At 43.4% G+C, this 24724-nt stretch overlaps 1 protein-coding gene across 8 annotated transcripts in view; it reads right to left on the reverse strand.

The window, feature by feature from the left end:
- Positions 1-302: 302 nt before the first annotated feature.
- The window catches only part of itgb2 (integrin, beta 2), a 94578-nt gene continuing 70156 nt past the window's right edge, over positions 303-24724 (reverse strand). For 4 of the 8 annotated variants that reach the window (XM_061840893.1, XM_061840891.1, XM_061840887.1 and 1 more), the window contains 5 exons: positions 21980-22199; positions 21690-21904; positions 10458-10624; positions 3946-4128; positions 536-3862 (listed from right to left, as the gene is read on the reverse strand). In XM_061840893.1, the coding sequence (XP_061696877.1) occupies positions 4000-4128; positions 10458-10624; positions 21690-21904; positions 21980-22199 (731 nt within the window). In that variant the 3' untranslated portion in view covers positions 536-3862; positions 3946-3999. The other 4 variants (XM_061840890.1, XM_061840892.1, XM_061840889.1 and 1 more) reach the window with 4 other exon arrangements.

The raw sequence follows: 24724 nt of genomic DNA on the forward strand, positions 1-24724 counted from the left end.
GATTTTCTCAAGTCTTGCATTCCCTGGACGAATTATGTTACATCATCTTGAGTCCAGCCTTTTTTTGTTGTTGTTGTTGGGTTTTTTTTTTTGGGGGGGGTGTGTGTGTTTCTCTTATTTTATCCAGCAGGTTAACTATATATATTTTTTGTGTGTATGTTGAGCTGGCCAGAAAAGTGATATTGTTATCCACAAATGTAGATGTTTTGTTTGTTTTTTTCTGTTTTTATTTTACTGTTATTGTGTTGTTTTTGTAAATTATATATGAAAGATCTAATAAATATATTGTTTAAAAAAGGTTAGAAAACAGAAACAATTTCAGTCCAGACGCCAGAAAGGACATATTTATTGATATATATATATATATATATATGTGTGTGTGTGTGATATATATGAGCAAGAAAAAAAATCTTCAATTTGAAACAACATTTTGTGTAAGTTTTGGGGAAGCTGTGCCTAATTTTATTCTCCAGTGAATGTTGGATTGGTCACAGTAGTGGTAGCATTCTGGAACAGTGGATTGTCTGCCTGTGAACAGAGAAGTGAAAATGTTTAGCCAGGGGCACAGCCATCGACACAGCTGAACTCATCAGAACAGGACAAAGCCCAACAAATTATATGCCCAAAACTCACTGCACCAAGAAATTGTGGGGCGGGGCTGACCACCGTGGGGACTCTGCATTGTGCTCCATTGTGGCCAGCACTGTCACTGATTGTGGTTGTTTGTAAATGAAAACAATTTACAATATTTTCTGAATTACATAAAACAGGTGACATACAGTGAAGAAAATAAGTATTTGAACACACTGCTATTTTGCAAGTTCTCCACTTAGAAATCATGGAGGGGTCTGAAATTTTCATCGTAGGTGCATGTCCACTGTGAGAGGGATAATCTAAAAACGAAAATCCAGAAATCACAATAATGATTTTTTAATTATTTAATTGTGTGATACAGCTGCAAATAAGTATTTGAACACCTATCAGCAAGAATTCTGACCCTCAAAGAACCCTTAGTCCGCCTTTAAAAGTCCATCTACACTCCATGTATTATCCTGAATCAGATGCACCTGTGTGAGGCAGACCAGAGAGCTTTCCAAAGACACCAGAGACATAATTGTACAACTCCACACGGCTGGAAAGGGCGACAGAGAAATTGCCAAGCAGTTTGGTGAAAAAAGGTCCACTGGTGGAGCAATCATTAGAAAATGGAAGAAGCTAAACATAATGGTCATTCTCAATTGTAGTGGAGCCCCATGCAAGATATCACCTCGTAGGGTCTCAGTGATCCTTAGAAAGGTGAGGAATCAGCCCAGGACTAAATGACAGGACTTGGTCAATGACCTGAAAAGAGCTGGGACCACCATTTCCAAGGTGACGGTTGGTAATACAGACATCATGGTTTGAGATCATACATGGCACGGAAGGTTCCCCTGCTTAAAACAGCACATGTCAAGGCACGTCTTAAGTTTGCCAATGACCTTTTGGATAATACAGAGGAGTCATGGGAGACAGTTTTGTGGTCAGATGAGACCGAAATGGAACTTTTGGTTATAATTCCACTCACCATGTTTGGAGGAAGACGAATGATGAGTTCCATCCCAAGAACACCATCTCTACTGTGAAGCATGGGGGTGATAGCATCATGCTTTGAGGCTGTTTTTCTGCACATGGGACAGGATGACTGCACTGTATTAAGGAGAGGATGACTGTGGCCATGTATTGTGAGATTTTGGGGAACAACCTCTTTCCCTCAGTCAGAGCAGTGAAGATGGGTCATGGCTGGGTCTTTCAACATGTCAATGACCCGAAGCACACAGCCAGGAAAACCAAGGACTGGCTCCATAAGAAGGATATCAAGGTTCTGGTGTGGTCTAGCCAGTCTCTAGACCTAAACCCAAAAGAAAATTTTTGTTGGGAGCTGAAGCAGCCCAGAAACCTGTCTGATCTAGAGAAGATCTGTGTGGAGGAGTGGGCCAAAATCCCCTCCTGCAGTGTGTGCAAAGCTGGTGAACAACTTCAGGAAACTTTTGACCTCTGTAATTGCAAACAAAGGCTACTGTACCAAATATTAACATTGATTTTCTCAGGTGTTCAAATACTTATTTGCAGATGTATCACACAAATACATCGTTAAAAAATCCTACATTGTGATTTCTGGATTTTTGTTTTTAGATTATCTCTCTCACAGTGGACATGCACCTACGATGAAAATTTCAGACCCCTCCATCATATCTAAGTGGGAGAACTTGCAATATAGCAGGGTGTTCAAATACTCATTTTCTTCACTATATATACATAGAGCTTGTGCACGTGATATCACGGTTTTCACGGCGCCATGATGCCGGTAAAACCGAGCACTCTGCAGTGCAGGAGCCGTTGAACCCAAGCAGATTTTTCAAATTGCCCGAGACCTGTTGTCCTATTGGTTGTCACAATAGACGACACAGTTCTTCACAGATATCATTCTATATAAAACCAGCTGAAAAGACCAGAAAAGATCGACTTCAGCATTAAATATGGATCCTCTATGACAAGTGTCTCTTATTTTTCCATGTTACTTCATTTATTATCAGCATCTAAATCTTTAATGGTATTGGACAAAACTCTGGGTGTTGTGCTATAAGACATTTCCGTTTCGTCTCAACGGAATTAACTTGCAACAATATTTTGTTTGACCGGCAATATGGTGATGTCACGTGACTTTATGATGTAGGTGCATGAACTCTCTCTCTCTGTCTCTCTGTCTCTCTGTCTCTCTCTCTCTCTCTCTCTCTCTCTCTGTCTCTCTCTCTCTCTATCTATCAACCCCTTTCCGAACCTACCTCACGTCGCTGATGGTAACAGATTTGTTGCTGCGTCACACCTACGTCGCGGTGGCGACAGACCTCCGGGCGAGCGGCGAAACAAAAGGGTGTAATTGGCGATCGAAGTTAAGCCTGCCAGAGCGCCTTCAACGTGTGTTTTGCATTTTAAGCCCTCTCCAATTTGTTTCACACTAATAAGGTCTAATTAAGTTCAGAGGATGGACTGAATTCAGATAAAGATGAGTCAAACTATGTTCCTCCACTTCAGAAGGAGAGGACTTTATCATTCCCGTCGCTCCATGCTGTTCCCAAGAATGATCTATTAATGCCCCCTAGTTTCTGCCAGTTCTCCTCCGGGATCCCTGACTCTGAGCCAGTCGGATTCTCCCTAAAGCAGTCAACTCTCATTCATGGGCAAGCCCCCAGTTCAGATGTGCCAAGTCACGGTCCGCAGCCGTCTGAGGGCCATGCCACGACGGCCACCAATCTTCGCTCCCTGACCAAGCCTCGGCAGCGACTGATGCCCGGCCGCCTCACGATGAAGCCTCACCGGCGACCGCCCCCTGGCTGCCACACGATGAAGCCTCAGCGGCGACTGGTCTGCGGCCATCTGAGGGGCATCCCACGACGGCTAAACCAGACAGACTGGGGTTGAGGGGGTAAACCCCAACGTCCAGGCCCCGAGTCGGGGGGCATTAAGTATACTCACCCCTGCTCAGCATCTCTCCCTGTGGGCAATCCCAGAGTGGAACAGAGTCCAACCCCTCTCAAGAGGAGTGGTGGCGAACTTCTTGACCTCACGCACCAACTCGGGCCCTAGAGCTAGTTTCTGTAGCCGGGGATCCGATCGCCAAGGTCCCCGCCTTTGGCCACCGCCCAGCTCACATTGCACCCGACCCCTATGGCCCCTCTCACAAGTGGTGAGCCCATGGGAAGGGGGACCCATGTTACCCTTTCGGGCTGTGCCCGGCCGAACCCCATGGGTTCAGGCCCAGCCACCAGGTGCTCGCCTTCGAGCCCCACCTCCAGGCCTGGCTCCAGAGGGGGGCCCCAGTGACCTGCGTCCGGGCAAGGGAAACCAAGATCTAATTTTTGTCGTCATCATGGGGATTTTGGAGTCGTACTTTGTCTGGTCACTCACCTATGACCTGTTTGCCATGGGTGACCCTACCAGGGGCATGAAGCCTCAGACAACTTAGCCCCGAGGATCATCGGGACACACAAACCCCTCCACCACGATAAGGTGACGGCTTGAGGAGGGGTGAATCAGCGGCCTCAGCTCCAATGAAGCATTCAACCCCTCGAGGACGAGGCTTTTTGGCAGCTGTAGGAATAATTGTGATCATAATTATCATACATTTGCTTCCAATAAAGAAATGCTTTGCTCTGCCCTAGATAACGTGGCAGCCTCCTCGCAGGAGATAGCAAGAACAAAAACATCTAATCATCAGAACTGTTAGAACTGCTGCCTGTTAAAGAAATGACCACACATGTATTCAGCAATCTTCCACACACGCACATGAACAAACATGTACACCTTGTTTCAAACTGTTTTGCTTGTCGTCTCCTTTTTGTAACATCCATGTAAATAAGGGGCGTCTTAAAACTAAATAAATAGAGGTGCTGAGGAGAGGATAATCAGAGAGTGCAGTGGTGAATTGTACGAGACAGTTCCTCTCCTCTCTTACAATTGTACATTGTGAAACATAATATCAAATTAAATTGGAATGTGTTAGGTTTAGCTTTTTTAGTGTCAATATGGTTAATTCTTGTTGTGCTGTTAGGTATCAAAACCATGCAGGGGTTCACAAAGAAGTAACTTTTGACCGGTAGGTGTGTTTCAGTTTAACCTCCATAATTAAGTATTTTAATTATGAAAGTGGAAAATACTTAATTAGAGTGCAGATTAATCTGTTTGGAGTATTAGATCTAGGTGTTTTAGAGGCTTCGATCACTGATAATATATTTCAGTATAACAGGCGTATATCACAGCTTCATCACAATAATTTAGTATCACAGACACTTTCACCAAGTATTTAGATTTATCGCATCGTTTTCCATAACAATGTCTTTGTTTACCATGGTTTTTGCCCTTACCGGAAGTCAGAGACTGTTGACCATGGTGGAACCAATGATGGATGCAGAGTGCCCAGTCTAGTTTTTTTTTTTAATTTTACAGCCTCGCCACTGTTTTATAAATTTTGCCTTTTATCCTAGCTGAGACTCTTATGTCTCATAACACAACAAGCATGTTCCGCCAGCTGTTCCAACCTGCTTGGACCCGTTTCTTCACTTCCTTACCACACTCACCATTGCTCTGGATTGTTGACCCTAAATATTTGAAGTCGTCCGCCCTTGCCTCCTCTCCTGAGAGCCGCACACTAACCCGTCCACCCCTCTCATTCACACACATATATTCTGCTTTACTTCGGCTAATCTTCATTCCTCTCTTTTCCAGTGCATCCATCCATCTTTCTAATTGTTCCTCCCCCTGCTCCCTCCTTTCACTGTATATCCAAATATCATCTGCGAACATCATTGTCCAAGGGAATTCCAGTCTAACCTCATCTGTCAGGCTATCCATTACCACAGCAAACAGGAAGGGGCTCAGAGCTGATCCCTGATGCAGTCCTACCCCCACCTTAAATTTTTGTGTCACACCTAAGGCACACCTCACCACTGTCCTGCAGCCCATGTTTTGTACTATTCTAACATTTCTTCGTCACACCAGACCTTCGCATGCAGGACCACAGTTCCTCTCTTGGTACTCTGTCATAGGGTTTCTCTAGGTCTACAAAAACACAATGTAGCTCCTTCTGACCTCCTGTGTACTTTCAGTTGAATAGGTTGGTCAAAAACTCCACAGTCACCTCACCAAATTGCTTCCATAGCTCCACTGGGATGACATCAGGACCAACTGTCTTTCCAGTTTTCATTCTGGTCAGTGCCTTTCTAACTTCTCCCTTACTGATCAAAGCCTCTTCCCGGTCATTCACGCTTGCCTCTTCTGCTCTACCTTCTCTCCCATTTTCTTCATTCATTAACTTCTCTAAGTACTCTTTCCATCGACTTTGGACACTACTGGCATCACTCAAGATATTTCCATCACTATCCTTAATCACCTTTAGTTGCTGCACATCCTTCCCATCTCTGTCCCTCTGTCTGGCCAACCTGTAGAGATACTTTTCTCCTCTGGTGTACATGTCGTCATATGCTTCTTGTTTAGCCTTCGCCACCTCGACCTTTGCCCTACGATGCTTCTCAATCTATTCCTTTCGGCCTCTCCTCAGTCCTCACCATGACCCACTTATTCACTAATGTCTTCTCTTGGATGACTTCCTGTATTTTGGGGTTCCACCATCAAGTCTCCTTCTCCTCTTTCATACCAGAAGACACTCCAAGTACTCTCCTGCTTGGCCTCCCTGAAAACCTTGGCAGTAGTATTCCAGTCTTCTGGGAGCTCTTCCTGTCTATCTAGAGCCTGTCTCACCTCTTTCTGAAAGGCCACACAACATTCTTCCTTTCTCAATTTCCACCACCTGATTCTCTGCTCTACCTTTGTCTTCTTAGTCTTCCTACGCGATACCAGAGTCATCCTCCACACCACCATCCTATGCTGTCGAGCTACACTCTTCCCCACCACTACCTTACAATCGGTAACCTCCTTCAGATTACACCGTCTACACAAAATATAATATACCTGCGTGCTTCTACCTCCGCTCTTGTTGGTCACTTATGTTCCTGTCTCTCCTGGAAATAAGTGTTCACCACTGCCAATTACATTCTTTTTGCGACGTCCACCACCATCTGCCCCTCAAAATTCCTTTGCTAAATGCCGTACTTACCCATCACTTATTCATCCCCCTGTTTCCCTCGACAACATGTCCATTGAAATCTGCACCAATCACAACTCTCTCTCTGTCTGGGATGCTCAGGACGACTTCGTCTAGTTCCTTCCAGAATTTCTCTTTCAAGTCGAGGTCACATCCTATCTGTGGGGCATAGTCGCTGATCACATTATAAATAATGCCCTCAATTTCAAATTTCATCTTCATCACTCGATCTGATAGTCTTTACACCTCCAAGACATTCTGAGCCAGGTCTTTTTTTTTTTTTTTTAAAATAACCCCTACTCCATTTCTCTCCCATCTATTCCATGATAAAAATAATTTAAAATCTGCACTTGAACCTCGAGCCTTACTCCCTTTCCACTTGCTCTCTTGGATGCACAATATATCAACCTTTCTCATAATTATTTTGTCAACTAACTCCTGAGCTTTTCCTGTCATCATCCCATTCAACATTCAAAGTGCCTACACACAGCTGTAGGGTTAGGCATTCCTCTTCTTCTTCTGCCAACGAAACTGCTCTCCTCCTCTTTTTTGTGTTCGACTTACATTATTTGAATTTCTACCTACGCCTTGCAGATTAACAGTTCAGGGGGGGGGGGTCATAGGAAGCCCGGGCCATGACCTAACCGTTAATTAATACCTATGATGAACACTCATACAGTGAAGAAAATAAGTACTTGAACACCCTGCTATATTTCAAGTTCTCCCACGTAGAAATCATGGAGGGGTCTGAAATTTTCATTGAAGGTGCATGTCCACTGTAGATAATCTAAAAAGAAGAATCCAGAAATCACAATGTATGATTTTTTTTCATGATTTATTTGTGATACAGCTGCAAATAAGTATTTGAACACCTGAGAAAACCAATGTTAATATTTGGTACGGTAGGCTTTTTTTTTTTTGCAATTACAGAGGTCAAACGTTTCCTGTAGTTGTTCACCAGGTTTGCACACACTTCATGAGTAATTTTGTCCCACTCCTCCACACAGATCTTCTCGAGTTCAAACAGGTTTCTGGGTTGTCGATGAGAAACACGTTGTTTCAGCTCCCTCCAAACATTTTATATTGGGTTTAGGTCTGGAGACTGGCTCGGCCACAACAGAACCTTGATATGCTTCTTACGGAGCCACTCCTTGGTTTTCCTGGCTGTGTGCTTCGGGTCAGTGTCATGTTGAAAGACCCAGCCATGACCCATCTTCATTGCTCTGATGGAAAAACAGAGGTTGTTCCCCAAAATCTCACAATTACATGGCTGCGGTCATCCTCTCCTTAATACAGTGCAGTCGTCCTGTCCCATGTGCAGAAAAGCATCATTCATCTTCCTCCAAACACGGTGAGTGGAATTATAACCAAAAAGTACCATTTTGGTCTCATCTGACCAAAAAACTTTCTCCCATGACTCCTCTGTATCATCTGAATGATCATTGGCAAACTTAAGACGGGCTTTGATATGTGCTGGATTAAGAAGGGGAACCTTCCGTACCATGCATGATTTCAAACCATGATGTCTTAGTGGATTACCAACAGTCACCTTAGAAACAGTGGTCCCAGCTCTTTTCAGGTCATTGACCAAGTCCTGTCGTGTCGTCCTGGGCTGATTCCTCACCTTTCTAAGGATCATTGACACCCCATGAGGTGATATCTTGCATGGGGCTCCACTCCAATTGAGATTGATTGTCATATTTAGCTTCTCACATTTTCTAATGATTGTTCCAACAGTGGACATTTTTCACCAAGCTGCTTGGCAATTTCTTCGTAGCCCTTTCCAGCCGTGTGGAGTTGTACAATTTTATCTCTGGTTTCTTTGGACAGGTCTTTGGTCTTGGCCATGTTACAAGTTTGAGTCTTACTGATTAGGATGGGCAGGTGTCTTTATACAGCTAACGACCTCACACAGGTGCATCTGATTCAGGATAATACATGCAGTGGAGGTGGACTTTTAAAGGCGAACAAACAGGTCTTTGACGGTCAAAATTGTAGCTGATAGACAGGTGTTCAAATCCTTATTTTCAGCTGTATCACACAAATAAATCATTAAAAATGCATACATTGTGATTTATGGATTTGTCTTTTTAGATTATCTCTTTCACAGTGGACATGCACCTACAATGAAAATTTCAGAGCCCTCCATGATTTCCAAGTGGGAGGACTTGCAATATCAAAGGGTGTTCAAATACCTATTTTCTTCACTGTATATGTTTGCCACAGTTTTACACCGGATGCCCTTCCTGACGCAACAACCTGCATTTATCCGGGCTTGGGATTGGCCACAGCTTGCACAATATTGTGTTGCCCAATGGGCAGTAAAAAAAAATAAAAACAATAATTGAAGCAATCAAATCAACAAAATCAGCACATAAGATACACAAATCAGATACCGCCAAATCTATGTCAAAGTTAAGGTCAAATGAAAGCAATCACATAAACACAGTCAGCACATACAGTGAAGAAAATAAGTATTATAACACCCTGCTATATTTATTGCAAGTTTTCCCACTTAGAAATCATGGAAGGGTCTGAAATTTTCATCGTAGGAACATGTCCACTGTGAGAGAGATGATTTAAAAAGAAAAATCCAGAAATCACAATGTATGACTTTTTTAACGATTTATTTGTGTGATACAGCTGTAAATAAGTATTTGAACACCTGAGAAAACCAATGTTAATATTTGGTACGGTAGGCTTTTTTTTTTTTTTGCAATTACAGAGGTCAAACGTTTCCTGTAGTTGTTCACCAGGTTTGCACACACTTCATGAGTAATTTTGTCCCACTCCTCCACACAGATCTTCTCAAGTTCAAACAGGTTTCTGGGTTGTCGCTGAGAAACACAGAGTTTCAGCTCCCTCCAAAGATTTTCTATTGGGTTTACGTCTGGAGACTGGCACGGCCACAACAGAACCTTGATATGCTTCTTACGAAGCCACTCCTTGGTTTTCCTGGCTGTGTGCTTCGGGTCAGTGTCATGTTGAAAGACCCAGCCACGACCCATCTTCAGTGCTCTGACTGAGGGAAAGAGGTTGTTCCCCAAAATCTCACAATACATGGCCGCAGTCATCCTCTCCTTAATACAGTGCAGTCGTCCTGTCCCATGTGCAGAAAAGCATCATTGACCTTGGAAATGGGGGTCCCAGCTCTTTTCAGGTCATTGACAAAGTCCTGTCATGTAGTCCTGGGCTGATTCCTCACCTTTCTAAGGATAGTTGAGACCCCACGAGGTGATATCTTGCATGGGGCTGAGGTTGAGGGGGATTGAGATTGACATTCATGTTGACCTTCCTCCAATGATTGCTCCAACAATGTACTTTTTTTTTCACCAAGCGGCTTGGCAATTTCTTCATAGCCCTTTCCAGCCGTGTGGAGTTGTACAATTTTCTCTCTGGTGTTTTTGGACAGCTATTTGGTCTTGGCCATGTTACAAGTTTGAGTCTTACTAATTGTATGGGGTGGACGGGTGTCTTTATGCAGCTAACAACCTCACACAGATGCATCTGATTCAGGATAATACATGGAGTGGAGGTGGACTTTTAAAGGCGAACTAACAGGTCTTTGAGGGTCAGAATTCTAGTTGATATACAGGGGTTGAAACATTAATTGCAGCTGTATCACACAAATAAATCGTTAAAAAATCATGCATTGTGATTTCTGGAATTGTTTTTTTTAGATTATCTCTCTCACAGTGGACATGCACATATGCTGAAAATTTCAGACCCTTCCATGATTTCTAAGTGGGAGAACTAGCAATATAGCAGGGTGTTCAAATAGGTATTTTCTTCACTGTACATAATGATGACAAATTCTCACCTCTGCCCATTTGGATTTCTTCTTTTCATTTTCAAACTTCCTGAATTCTTTCAGATCCTTCATGTAGATAAGCAGCTTAATTAGCATTAACAAAAAGATGCCGATGAGAGCCACCAATCCAATTGAACCCCAGATGATCGCCATAACATTGGGTGGTTCTGGACAGTCTGGAGCGAGACAAATGGTATATGATATTGGTTTTACATGTACAATACAAACATAAAAAGCTATTTTTGTAGTTAAGTATGTGGATTACATTTCAAAATGAACAACAATGCACAACATGGCAGCATTCATAGTGTCATGCAGCTGTTGATCTGGGTTGTGAGCTAACCGATAGTTGTCTTGAGGAAAGGATTCCAGAGCAAACAGACCATTTTGTCTGGTTTTGTAAGCTTTCATGACTGAGACTCTAGACAGAGATTTGGGGCCAACATATCCTCCTGTTTATATATGACTCAGATGCTAAAGTGTGCTTTTTTTTTTGGCTGACATGCCTGCAACTATGAAATCTCCCCCTTTGCGATACTGTTCATTGAAACACATTAAATTAATCACAAATAAACACAAATACAGAATACAATGATTTATAATCGTGTTCAACCTATATTTAATTGAATATACTACAAAGACAATGTTAAACTCATAAACTTGTTTTATAACGAATTATCATGAACTTTGAATTTTATGGCTTGAATACACACAAAAAAGCTTGGAAAGGTGTCAAAAAAGACGGAAAGGTATGGAAAGCCCATCAAACATCTGTTTGGAACATCCTATAGGTGAACCTGCTAATTGGGAACAGGTGGGTGCCTTGATTTGGTATAAAAGAAGCTTCCCCAAATTGCTCACTCAGTCAAAGTAAACGTGGGGAGAGGTTCATCTCTTCGTTAACAAGTACGTGAAAAATAATCAAACAGTTTTAGGACAATGTTCCTAAAACGACAATGGCAAGAAATTTAGGGATTTAATCATTTGTCAATAATATCAGAATCAAATTTAATGGCCAAGTATGTCAAAAGGTTCAGAGAATGTGGAGAAATTGCTGCATGTAAGCAGCAAGGTTGAAAAGCAATATTGAATGCCCGTGACATTCGATCCTTCAGGTGGCACTGAACCAGAAACGAACTTTAGTGTCGAAAGGAAATCAACACAAAAGCTCAGGAACACTTCAGAAAACCATACAAATACAGTTCAGCATTACATCCATAAGTGCAACTTAAAACTCGATTAGGCAAAGCAAAAGCCATTTATCAACAAATCCCGGAAATGCTGCTGGTTTCTCTGGGCCTGAGGTCATCTAAGATGGTCTGATGAAAAGTGGAAAAGTGTTTTGTGGTCTGACAAATCCACACTTAATATTGGTTTTGGAAATTGTCGACGAAAACAAAGAAAGAAAACAAAAAAAAAAAACAAAAAAAACAAAAACCATCTGGACTGATATGGACGCAAAGTTCAAAACTCGGAGTCTCTGATGGTATGGGGCTGTGTTAGTGCCAATGGCATGGCTAACTTAGACATTTGTGAAGGCACCATGAACACTGACAGAATTTGGAGTTTTGGAGAAACATGTGCTCCCATCCAACATTTTTTTTCATGGAAGCCCTGCTTACAGTGAAGAAAATAAGTATTTGAACAACCTACTACATTGCAAGTTCACCCACTTAGAAATCATGGAGGGGTCTGAAATTTTCATCAGAGGTGCATGTTCACTGTGAGAGAGATAATCTAAAAAGAAAAATGAGAGAAATGAGAAAACCAATGCTAATATTTGTTACAGTAGCCTTTGTTTGCAATTACAGAGGGCAAATGTTTCCTGTAGTTGTTCACCATTTTGGTCCAATCTGACCACAAAACTTTCTCCAATGACTCGTCTGTATCATCCAAATGGTCCATGGCAAACTTAAGACGGACCTTGACATGTGCTGATTTAAGCAAGGGAACCTTCTGTCTTCTTCTTCTTCTTCTTCTATTGTTTGGAGTAACCACAGCGTGTGATCTTTTTCCATCTGAGCCTATCGCCTGCATCTTGCTCTCTAACCCCAACTGCCCTCATGTCATCCCTCACCACATCCATCAACCTTCTCTTTGGTCTTTCCTTCTCTTTTGCCTGGCAGCTCCATCCTCAGCACCCTTCTATCAATATACTCACTCTCTCGCCTCTGGACATGTCCAAACCATAGAAGTCTGCTCTCTCGAAACTTGTCTCCAAAATATCCAACTTTGGCTGTCCTTCTAATGAGCTAATTTCTAATCCTATCCGACCTACTCACTCCGAGTGAGAACCTCAACATCTTCATTTCTGCTACCTCCAGCTCTGTTTCCTGTTGTTTCGCCAGTGCCACTGTCTATAATCCGTACATCATGGCCGGCCTCACCAATGTTTAATAAACGTTCCCCTTTGTCCTAGCAGAGACTCTTATGTCACATAACACACCAGACACCTTCCACCAGCTGTTCCAACCTGCTTGGACCTGTTTCTTCACTTCCTTACCACACTCACTATTGCTCTGGATTGTTGACCCAAAATATTGAAGTCATCCACCCTTGCTATCTCTTCTCCCTTTAGCCTCACACTTGCCCCTCCACCCCTCTCATTCACACACATATATTCTGCTTTACTTCGGCTAATCTTCATTCCTCTCTTTTCCGGTGCATACCTCCATCTTTCTAATTGTTCCTCCACATGCTCCCTGCTTTCACTGCATATCACAATATCATCTGCAAACATCATGGTCTTACGCATGCAGTACCACAGTTCGTCTCTTGGTAATCTGTCATAGGCTTTCTCTTGATCCACAAAGACACAATGTTGCTCCTTCTGACCTTCTCTGTACTTTTCCACTAGCATCCTTACAGCAAATAATGCTTCCTAGGCATGAAACCATACTGTTGCTGTCATGAGTCTAGCCTCCACTCCTCCTTCCCATAACTTCCTTCTGTGGCTCATCAACTTGATTCCTCTGTAATTCCCACATCTCTGAACATCACCTTTGTTCTGAAAAAATGGGAACTAATACACTTTTCCTCCAGTCTTCAGGCATCCTTTCGCCCACTAGTATTCTGTTGAATAAGTTGGTCAAAAACTCCACAGCCACCTCTCCGAATTGCTTCCATACCTCCACCGGTATGTCATCAGGACCAACTGTCTTTCCATTTTTCATCCATTGTAGTGCCTTTCTAACTTCCCCCTAACTAATCATTGCCACTTCCTGGTCCTTCACCTCTTCTACTCATCCTTCTCTCTAATTTTCTTAATTCATGAACTTCTCAAAGTATTCTTTCCATCTATTTAGCACACTAACACAATACATTTCCATCTCTATCCTTAATCACCCTGACCTGCTGCACATCCTTCCCATTTCTATCCCGTTCCCTGGTCAACCTGTAGAGATCCTTTTCTCCTTCTTTTGTGTCCAACCTGGTGTATATGTCATCTTTTGCCTCTTGTTTAGCTGTTGCCATCTCTACTTTTGCCCTATGTCGCATCTCAATGTACTCCTTTCTCGTCCTCACTCCTCTCAGTGTCCCACTTCTTCTTCATGAATCTCTTTACTTGTACAACTTCCTGCATTCTGGGGTTCCATCAACAAGTCTCCTTCTCCCCTTTCCTATCAGAAGACACACCAAGTACTCTCCTGCCTGTCTCTCTGAACACCTTGACTGGAGTCGTCCAGTCTTCCGGGAGCTTATCCTGTCCATCGAGGGCCTGTCTCACCTCTTTCCAAAAGGCCGCACAACATTCTTCTTTTCTAAGCTTTCACCACATGGTTCTCTGCTCTACCTTTCTCTTCTTAATCTTCCTACCCACCACCAGTCATCCTTCACACCACTGTCCTATGCTGTCGAGCTACACTCTCCCCTACCACTACCTTACAGTCAGTAACCTCCTTCACATTACATAGTCTGCACAAAATATAATCTACCTGCGTGCATCTACCCTTGTAGGTCACTCTATGTTCCTGCCTCTTCTGGAAATAAGTGTTCACTACAGCAATTTCCTTCCTTTTTGCAAAGTCCACCACCATATGTCCCTCAAAGTTCCTTTCCTTGATGCCGTACTTACCCATCACTCCTTCACCGCCTTTGTTTCCTTCACCAACATGTCCATTACATTCTGCACCAATCGCAACTCTCTCTCTGTCTGGGATGCTCGGATCTACTTTATCTGCTTCCTTCCAGAATTTCTCTTTCAACTCGAGGTCACATCCAACCTGTAGGGCATAGCCGCTCACCACATTATACATAACACCCTCAATTTCAAATTTTAGTCTCATCACTCGATCTGCTACTCTTTTCACCTCCAAGACATTCTTAGCCAGCTCTTCCTTTAAAATAACCCCTACTCCATTTCTCTTCCCATCTACTCCGTGGTAGAATAATTTAAACTCTGCTCCTAAACTTCTAGCCTTACTGCCTTTCCACCTACTCTCTTGGATGCACAATATATATCTCAATACCTCTTTCTCCTCATCATCATGTCAACCAAGTCCTGAGCTTTTCCTGTCATAGTGCCAACATGGAAAGTCCCTACACTGAGTTCTTGGGTCTGTCCATTCCTCTAATTCTTCTGACACGAATCCGGTTTCCTCCTCTTCTTTGTCTTCGACCCACAGTAGGGGTCTACGACGTCCTACAGGTTAGCGGTGCCCGGGGTGGGCGTTGTTAACCCAGGCCACGACCGATCTGGTATGGGATTCTTTAGATGAACGCTCATATTTGTTTGGCAGTTTTTACACCGGATGCCCTTCCTGACGCAACCCTCTGCATTTATCCGGGCATATGACCGGCCTACAGATTGCGCTGGCTTCTGCCCCCATAAGGCTGTACAGGGGAACCTTCTGTGCCATGCATGATTTCAAACCATGATGTCTTAATGTATGACCAACAGTCACCTTGGAAACGGTGGTTCCAGCTCTTTTCAGGTCATTGACAAAGTCCTGTCGTGTAGTCCTGGGCTAATTCCTCACCTTTCTAAGGATCATTGAGACCCCATGAGGTGATATCTTGCATGGAGCTCCATTCTGATTGAGATTGACAGTCATGTTTAGCTTCTTTCATTTTCTCATTATTGCTCCAACAACGGACCTTTTTTCACTAAGCTGCTTGGCAATTTCTACATAGCCCTTTCCAGCCATGTGGAGTTGCACAATTTTGTCTCAGGTGTCTTTGGACAACTCTTTGGTCTTGGCCACGTTCCAAGTTTGAGTCTTACAGGTGTCTTTATGCAGCTAACAGCCTCACACAGGTGCACCTGATTCAGGATAATTCATGGAGTGGAGGTGGACTTTTAAAGGCGGACTAACAGGTCGTTGAGGGTCAGATTTCTAGCTGATAGACAGGTGTTCAAAATCATACATTGTGATTTCTGGATTTTTCTTTTTCGATTATCTCTCTCACAATGGACATGCATACACAATGAAAATTTCAGACCCCTACATGATATCTAACTGGGAGATTTTTCAATATACAAGGGTGTTCAAATACTTATTTTCTTCACTGTATTTCAGCAAAACAACGCCAAATCACTTTCTGAATGTGTTCCAACAGCATGACTTCGTACTAAAAAGAGGGCGGGGATAGACTGTCCTGCCTGCAGTCCAGACCTGTCTCCCATTGAAAATGTGGCGCACTATTAAGTGTAAAATACAACAACAGTGATCTCACACTTTTTAACAGCTGAAATTGTATCATCCATCCATCCATCCATCTTCTCATGGTTTTGCGGGCCAGGTTGAGGGGGCAGTAGCCTTAGCAGGGATACCCATACTTCCCTTTCCCCAGCCTCTTAATCCAGCTCTTCTGGAGGGATCCTGAGGCGTTCCCAGGCCAGCTGAGAGGCAGAGTCTCTCCAGCATATCCTGGGTCGTCCCTGAGATCTTTTTCCTATGGGACGTGCCAAGAACACCTCACCAGATAGGCGTCCGGGAGGCATCGGATCAGATGTCCCAGCCATTTCATCTGGCTCCTCTTAATGCGGAAGCAATGACTCGAAACTGAGTCCCTCCCAAATGATCGAGCTTCTCACCCCATCTCAAAGGGAGAGCCCATACACCCTGCAGAGGAAGCTTATTTCGGCCGCTTGTGTCCTAGATCTTGTTCTTTTGGTCACAATTCATAGGTGAGGTGAGGGTAGGAACAGAATCAGCTTTATTGGCCAAGTGTGTATAAACACAAGGAATTTTTCTCTGGCAGTCGGTGCTTCCCTGGCAAGATATTCAGAACAAAAAACAAAGAAGAACATAGCAACAAGAACAAAAAACAAGACATTTCTGTTGATTGGAACTATTCCTCATCAGTGTCATGCAAGATGGAAAATCTTTTTCATTTAGAACAGGTAAGAGATAAGTGTGTCAACGTCCCAAATTGTGTTAAGCTTGTAGAGAGTGCCTTTACCCTTTCACGGTTCCCGTTATAGACCAATACAATGACAATTGTGCAAAGGGAGCAATTTAAAGGGATGAATCATGCAATAGTCTACAAAATATATTACTGATACTAATACTGATTGGACCAGCAGGATTTGAGTGAGTGTCCTAATATGGCACAAGGCAGAAAAATAGTAGCTTGGCTGATCAAGAATTTCATGACTTAATTGCCAGAGGGAATACACTTCAAACACCTGCTAGTTTTGACTTTCATTGATCTGTAACGCTTTCCTGACGGAAAGAGCTGGAAGAGCTGGTGGCCAAGATATGGAGGATCCGAAAGGATCCTGCTTGCTGTGGACCTAGTTCGCGTTGCGTGAAAGTCCTCTATAGTGGGTAGCGTGGTGCCGACAACCCGTTCAGGGGTTTTGATTGTCCGCTGCACTCTGAGTTTTTCCTTTTTTGTAGCTGCCCCAAACCAGACTGTGATGGAGGTACACAGTACTGATTGGATGACTGCTGTGTAGAACTGTCTCAGTAGCTCTTGTGACAGACCGTGCTTCCTCAGAAGCCGCAAGAAGTACATACTTTGCTGGGCTTTTTTGAGGATGGAGTTAATGTTTGTCTTCCACTTCATGTCCTCTGAGACTGTAATTCCCAAGAACTTGAAGGTCTCGACGGTTGACACAAGACAGTTGGATAGTGTCAAGGGCAGATGTGGTGAAGGAAGCCTCCTGAAGGCCATAATCATCTCTCCAGTCTTTAGTGTTCAATGGCAGGTGGTGTTGGCCAGATCAAAGCTCTAGTCTATGTCACTTCCTGTAGAATCATAGGCTCTTCGGTGTCATTGACGAGGCAGAGGACCGTGGTGTTATATGCGAACTTCAGGGGTTTGACAGTCAGATGCCACGTGGTGCAGTTGTTCGTGTAGAGCGATAAGAGCAGAGGTTAGAGGACAGAACTTTGGGGTGCCCCAGTGCTGATAGTGTACGTGATGACGTGGTGTCCATCACCCGCCACCACCCATCTCCACGCCCCATCGATTGCGAGCAGCTGGCTGCTTGAAAAGTAGATCTTGTGGTAAAAAAATCCGGGCACCCATGGTCTAGAGTGTCATTTGCTCTCGTTTGACATTTAAAGTGTTGCTAATATTTAGGAATTTGTGGTTTAGTTGTGTTAAAGTCTCCTAGGATAGTGAGTGTTGAATCTGGGTGTTTTTTCTCAATCTCGTTTATCTGCTCGGCAAGTGTTAGCAGTGCTGCGTTCAAGCTAGCTTGAGGTGGAATGTAAACACCAACTAGAATGAAAGATGTGAACTCACATGGCGAATGAAATGGCTTACAGTTCAAAAACAGCGACTCTAAAAGCGGGCTGCAGTGTGTGCTGAGCTGTGTAATGTCCATGCACCGTTTCTTGTTGATATAAAAGCATATTCCACTGCCTTTCAATTTCCGTGTTAGCTCAGCGGCATGGTCTGCATGATGAAGGTAGAAGCCAGGAAGCGTGATGGCTCTATTGGGGACGTGTCAACAAAGCCAAGTTGCCATGAAGCACAGAACCGCAGAACGTCCAAAGTCTTTACATGTCTTAATAAGAAGCTGAAGTTCATTCATTTTGTTGGCTAGGCAGTGTAGGTTCGCAAGATGGATCATCGGAAGTGTTAGTGGATGTCCCCTCTTTTGCAGGTGAACTTGTGTACCGGCTCACGTCCCTCTTCATCGCAAGGCTTGGAAGGGCGTGCGCGACTGGTAAACTGAGAGCTTGGCCTTTCAACTCCGCTCCCTCTTCACCACAACCAACTGATACAAAGTTCGCATCACTGCAGACTCACTCATAAACAAGACCCCATGAGGATCTCATCCCTGACCCGGAGAGAGCATGCCACACTTTTCCGACTGAGAACCATGATCTCAGATTTGGAGGTGCTGATTCTTATCCCAGCTTCTCCACACTCAGCTGTGAACCGCTTCAGTGAGCCTTGGAGCTTGATGAAGCCAACAGAACCACATTATCTGCAAAGAGCAGAGATGCAATGCTGATGCCACCAGCCTCGAACGCCTTGGCTGCACCTAGAAATTATGTACATAACAGTAATGAAGAAAATCAGTTAAAAAGGGCAGCCTTGACGGAGTCCATCTCTCACTGGAAACGAGTCCGGCAATACGGGCAAAACTCTTGACACCGGTCATACAGGAACTTAACAGCCCATATCAGGGGGTGCTGTGCCACATTCTTCCGAAGAATCCCCCAAAGGACTCCCCAAGGGATACAGTCGAAGGCCTTCTCCAAGTCCACAAAACATATGTAGACTGGTTGGCAAACTCCCATGCACGCTCAAGGATCTTGCCGAAGGTGCAGAGCTGGTCCACTGTTCCCTTGGCCAGGACAAAAACCACATTGTTCCTCCTGAATCTGAGATTCGACTTCTAGGACCGTGGAATAGACCTTACAGGGAAGCTGAGGAGTGTGATCCCCCTGTAGTTGGAACACACCCTCCAGTCCCCCTTCTTAAAAAGGTGTGTAGAAGCGTGTTAACCAAGATAGCCCCACAACATCCAGAGCCTTTTGGAACTCTGGGTAAATCTCATCCACCCGCGGGACCCTGCCAGCGAGGAGCTTATTAACCACTTCGGTGACCTCAACCCCAGAGATAGAAGAGCCCACCTCAGAGAACCCAGACTCTGCTTCCTCATGGGAAGCCATGTCGATGGAATTGAGGAGGTCTTTGAAGTATTCTCCCAACAAACCAAATCTTCTCCTTCCTGAGACGCTGGATGGTGGACCAGAATTTCCTCAAACTCATCTTCAAGTCGTTCTCCATGGCCTCACCATCCTCCTCCCACGCCTGGGTTTTACCTCAGCGACCACTGAAGCTGCATTCTGCTTGGCCAGCCGGTATCTATCAGCCAGTGCTCCGGTCAACCAGCTCAGCAATGGAGGAGGGGAACATCGTCCACTTGGACTCAATGTCCCCCGCCTGCCCCGGAACAAGTTCTTTCGGAGGTGGGAGTTGAAATTCCTTCTGACAGGGGAATCTGTCAGCTGTTCCCAGCAGACCCTTGCAATACGTTTGTTTGCCAAGTCAGACCAGGACCTTCCCCACCGAAGCCAACTCACCACCAGGTGGTGATCAGTTGACAGATCCATCCCTGTCTTCACCCAAGTGTCCAAGTGTCTGCAAGTCCGATGACACAACTACAAAGTCGATCATTGACTTGCGACTGAAGGTGTCCTTGTTCCAAGTGCACATATGGATACCCTTATGCGGAATATGGTGCTTATTATGCACAATCCATGATGAGCACAAAAATCAATTAACAGAACACCATTCGGGTTCTGATCGGGGTGGGGGTTCTTCCCAATCACGCCCTTCCAGGTCTCACTGTCATTGGCCACGTGGGCATTGAAGTTCCCCAGCAAAATGATAGTGCTCTCCAGTACTCCCTCTACAGACTCCAAAAAGGTTGGGTACACCGAACTGCTGTCTGGTGTATTGGCACAAACAACAGTCAGGACCCGTCCCCTCGCCCGAAGGCAGAGGGAGGCTACCCTCTCATCCACCAGGGTAAAGCCCAACATACAGGCGCCGAGCTGTTGGGAAATAAGTCCATCCACACCTGCTCGTTCCCTGTCACCATGGACAACTCCAGAGTGGAACAGAGTCCAACCCCTCTAAAAAGGACTGGTACCAGAACCCATGAGGTGGGTAGAGGCAAGTCTCACTATATCTAGTCAGAACCTCTTGACCTCACGCACCAGCTCGGGCTCCTTCCCTGTCAGAGAAGTGACATTCCATGTCCACTGAACTAGTTTCTGTAGCCGGGGATCAGATCGGCAACCTCTGACGCACTTCCTGTATATTCGTCACCGAATCCATTGTCATAGGCTCGTGCACACTCGTAATGTATAAATTCTTCGAGGGTTTATTCATTTTTGGTGGGGGTGGGGTCTTGGAACAGCGGAGGCTATTTACATGTAAAATGCATTTCTACTTACGAAGGTTTGACATTATGAAAGGACTTCCGGATTAATTTCGTAGGTAGAGGTATCATTGTATTTTTACAAGGAGAGACACTTTGTAACCTATTACTAGACTATTACTGACATGAGCTATTCTATGAACTTTGCGCAACAACCAACACGAGTCTTGTAATTCACGTGCTATGTGCTGCGGCTAACACGGCAAATGCAGCTCCCACCAATAGGTATCTAGACTTCTCATACCAATTCTGAAACATCATAAACTATTGCCTGATACAATTCTGCAGTTTTTCATAATGTATCCATGCATATTACTCTCACATTTACTGTACCTGTTAACAGAAAACACCAACAATGCATCAGCACGAATATTGCGTCTCTCCTCTTTCACCATACTGTCACTACTCCTTTGTGGTGCTCAAGCACATATTTCTCCCACCCCAGTGACTGTCTCAGTGCAACCCCTGCTGAACTGAATTGGTTCCAATATGTTGGATACAGGCAAATGATCATCTGCTATATTAAAAAATTAATTGGAGGATGACTTTCTTTATAACGTACGACAAAGGCACAGAGAGAACATGCAAACTCCAAACAGCAACCGATGACTGGTTGGAGTTTGCATGTTCTCTCTGTGCAAATGCTCTAACCAGTCATCCACTGTGCTGCGCTGCATAAGTCCAACTTTATGGATCCCATTTTTTGGAGAGAAATGTTTGTACATAGGCAATACACGCAACACTTTTGGGGATACGCATGTTTGATAAATGTGAGCCCAGTTTGGTCGAAATAAAATTAGTTAATGGGGTTCATTCATTCATTTTCCAAGCTGCTCATCCTCACAACTGTTGGGATGTGTTTATGAATTTACATGGACTCTTACCTCTCTGTTTCAGGATTTCAGCCATGTACTTATCCTCTCCAAAATGTTGATCAACTTTGAATTTGATCCAACAGCCATTTGTGTCCTTTTGCTGGCACAGTTTGCTTGAAAAAGTAAACTGCTCTATCATTTCATGTGAAATGGTTTCTTTGCAAGCCAGACTGCAATTTTTTTTTAAAGGACCAGATTCAAAGCCTAGGCATTCAATGCAATTTCTAGAATGATATGAAAAAGAACACATCAGTGTTTGTCATCAGTAATTTCAAAATTGCAATAATTACATTACTTACAATTTGGTTTGGCAGGGGTCAGGGCAACCAAGACATATCTGGCAATGTGGACGTTGGTATCCATTTTTACACTCACAATGGTTACACTTGCAATTTCCTCTACCATAGCAGATGGTATTATTCGGGGTACGACACCCCTCCTCTGACTTAGTGCACTGACACGCTGAGCCATCGAATCCTGGGTTGCATTTACATTCTCCGCAGTTGCACTGACCATTTCCTATTAGTTGCAAAGAATCAAAAGGAAATGAACTATATCATAAAGAAAACAAAACTGTATGGCATAAATATAAGGAGGAATTGTTGCAATTTGATTCCTACCCTATTGACAGAAGGAAAGCTGTCAATTTATTACCCCCAACATTGCATACCATGTTGATTGTGATAATGGAGCTGTTGATCTGTTTGAACATACCTTCATTATATTGCACCAAAATGAAAATTAACATTTTAAAGAGTAAAACTGGGGCTTGTATAAAAAAAAAGTGTGCAGCTACATTTTGTATTGCCTTGCGTTGTCTCTGAGAGAGATTAAACTTGGTTTGATGATTTGAAACATTTGTGAGTGATAGATATGCAAAAAAATAAATTGAAATCAGAAGGGGGCAAATACTTCTTCACGGCACTGTTGCATCCTCAATTGCTCAAAGTTTATTGATATTAATATTCCATTCAGTGGTTAAAAAAAAAAAGATAATGGAGGGATCTGAAGGCCATAAGTGGCTGTGTTTGTTTGTCATGTCGTAGATGTACAGTGTGTCGGAGAATTGTCTTGTTTTAAGATCCCTTGTCTCTTTAGTGATGGTCTCTCAAACTTTATTAACTTTAACTTGATACATAAGTCACTTGAGGATCTCAGCAGGGTTAGGATCATTATTATTATAATAAATATTTGTAATATAAAATGAGAACGGCTTTGCATTGTTTCAACAAAAATTGTAGACACAGGAAGTTATAAAGTTATACTTTGTTACTATTTAGAACTAGTGAGTATTTTGGTTGTTACTAGTGATGGGTTGATGATATCTCAAAGAGTGTATTGACACATTACACAAACTGTGTTGCAGATGTACTGTACTGTCTTGATCAGTTATTAGTGACCTCTGCAGTACATCTAAAATCATTCCAGCAAATAAAAAGCAAAAAAAGAAACAATTGCACACTGTAAAAAAGCCTGAGAAATAATGTTTAAACTTTTTTTTTTTGAAAAATGATTTTATCTTTGTATATCATTTGCTCCATTTGTTAACAGTTGTTTATGAGAAAGGTTACAAATTTGCTTCTTTGTGTAAATGCTCAAATGAGTTGGCTTGCAAAATATGGCAATTATTTCTGCAAGAAACCGTCAAAAAAATGTTGTGCTTCCGATTTCCTACATTTAGAACTAGGGTCGGTAGTTAGGGCTTTTTATTTATTTATCTTTTATAAAATATTTTTACTCAGTCTCCAGCACATGAATCCACCATTTTCTTGTCAGTTCTCATTAATTCAGGCTCTCTCATGCATAAATTAATGAAGTATTGTCCAAAAAACATGAAACAATGTCAAAAATCGGACATAGCAAAACATGAAAACGTAAATGGACTTGATATGGCTCAGTCACGTTATGACAGGACGAGGCAGTCACGTCATAGATGACGTTCGTGAACACTTGCATATACATACACACAATGATCTGGCAACAAGTGGCATGAAAATAAGGCTTAAACACACGTCATCAGCGAGCACAAGAAAGTGGCATATATATATATATATATATATATTCTTCTTTTCCTTTTGGCTTGTCCCGTTAGGGGTCGCCAAAGCGTGTCATTTTTTTCCATCTAAGCCTATCTCGTGCATCTTCCTCTCTCACACTCAGTGTCCTCATGTCCTCCCTCACAACATCCATCAACCTTTTCTTTGGTCTTCCTCTCGCTCTTTTGCCTGGCAGCTCCATCCTTAGCACCCTTTTACCAATATACTCACTCTCTTGCCGCTGAACATGTCCAAACCAGCTAAGTCTGCTCTCTCGAACCTTGTCTCCAAAACATCCAACTTTGGCTGTCCTTCTAATTAGCTCATTTCTAATTCTATCCAACATCTTTATTTCTGCCACCTCCAGTTCTGCTTCCTGTTGTCTCTTCAGTGCCACGCTCTCTAATCCATACATCATGGCCGGCCTCACCACTGTTTTATAAACTTTGTCCTTCATACTAGCAGAGACTCTTCTGTCACATAACACACCAGACACCTTCCCTCTGTCCCTCTAATGAGCTCATTTCTAATTCTATCCAACCTGTTCACTCCAAGCGAGAACCTCAGTATCTTCATTTGTGCTACCTCCAGTTCTGCTTCCTGTTGTTTCTTCAGTGCCACCATCTCTAAACCGTACATCATGGCCAGCCTCACCACTGTTTTATAAACGTTGCCCTTCATCCTACTTTTCTGTCACATAAGAGACTAGACACCTTCCGCCAACTGTTCCACCCCGCTTGGACCTGTTTCTTCACTTCCTTACCACACTCTCCATTGCTCTGTATTGTTGACCCCAAGTATTTGAAGTCATCCACCCTCACTATCTCTTTTCCCAGGAGCTTCAGTCTTCCTCCTCCGCCCCTCACATTCAGCCACATATACTCTGTTTTACTTCGGTTAATCTTCATTCCTCTCCTTTCCAGTGTGTGCTTCCATCTTTCTAATTGTTCCTACGGCTGCTCCCTGCTTTCACTGCAGATCACAATATCATCTGCGAACATCATAGCC

The sequence above is a fragment of the Syngnathoides biaculeatus genome, chromosome 14 (assembly GCF_019802595.1).
Source record: "Syngnathoides biaculeatus isolate LvHL_M chromosome 14, ASM1980259v1, whole genome shotgun sequence".
Taxonomy (NCBI): domain Eukaryota; kingdom Metazoa; phylum Chordata; class Actinopteri; order Syngnathiformes; family Syngnathidae; genus Syngnathoides; species Syngnathoides biaculeatus.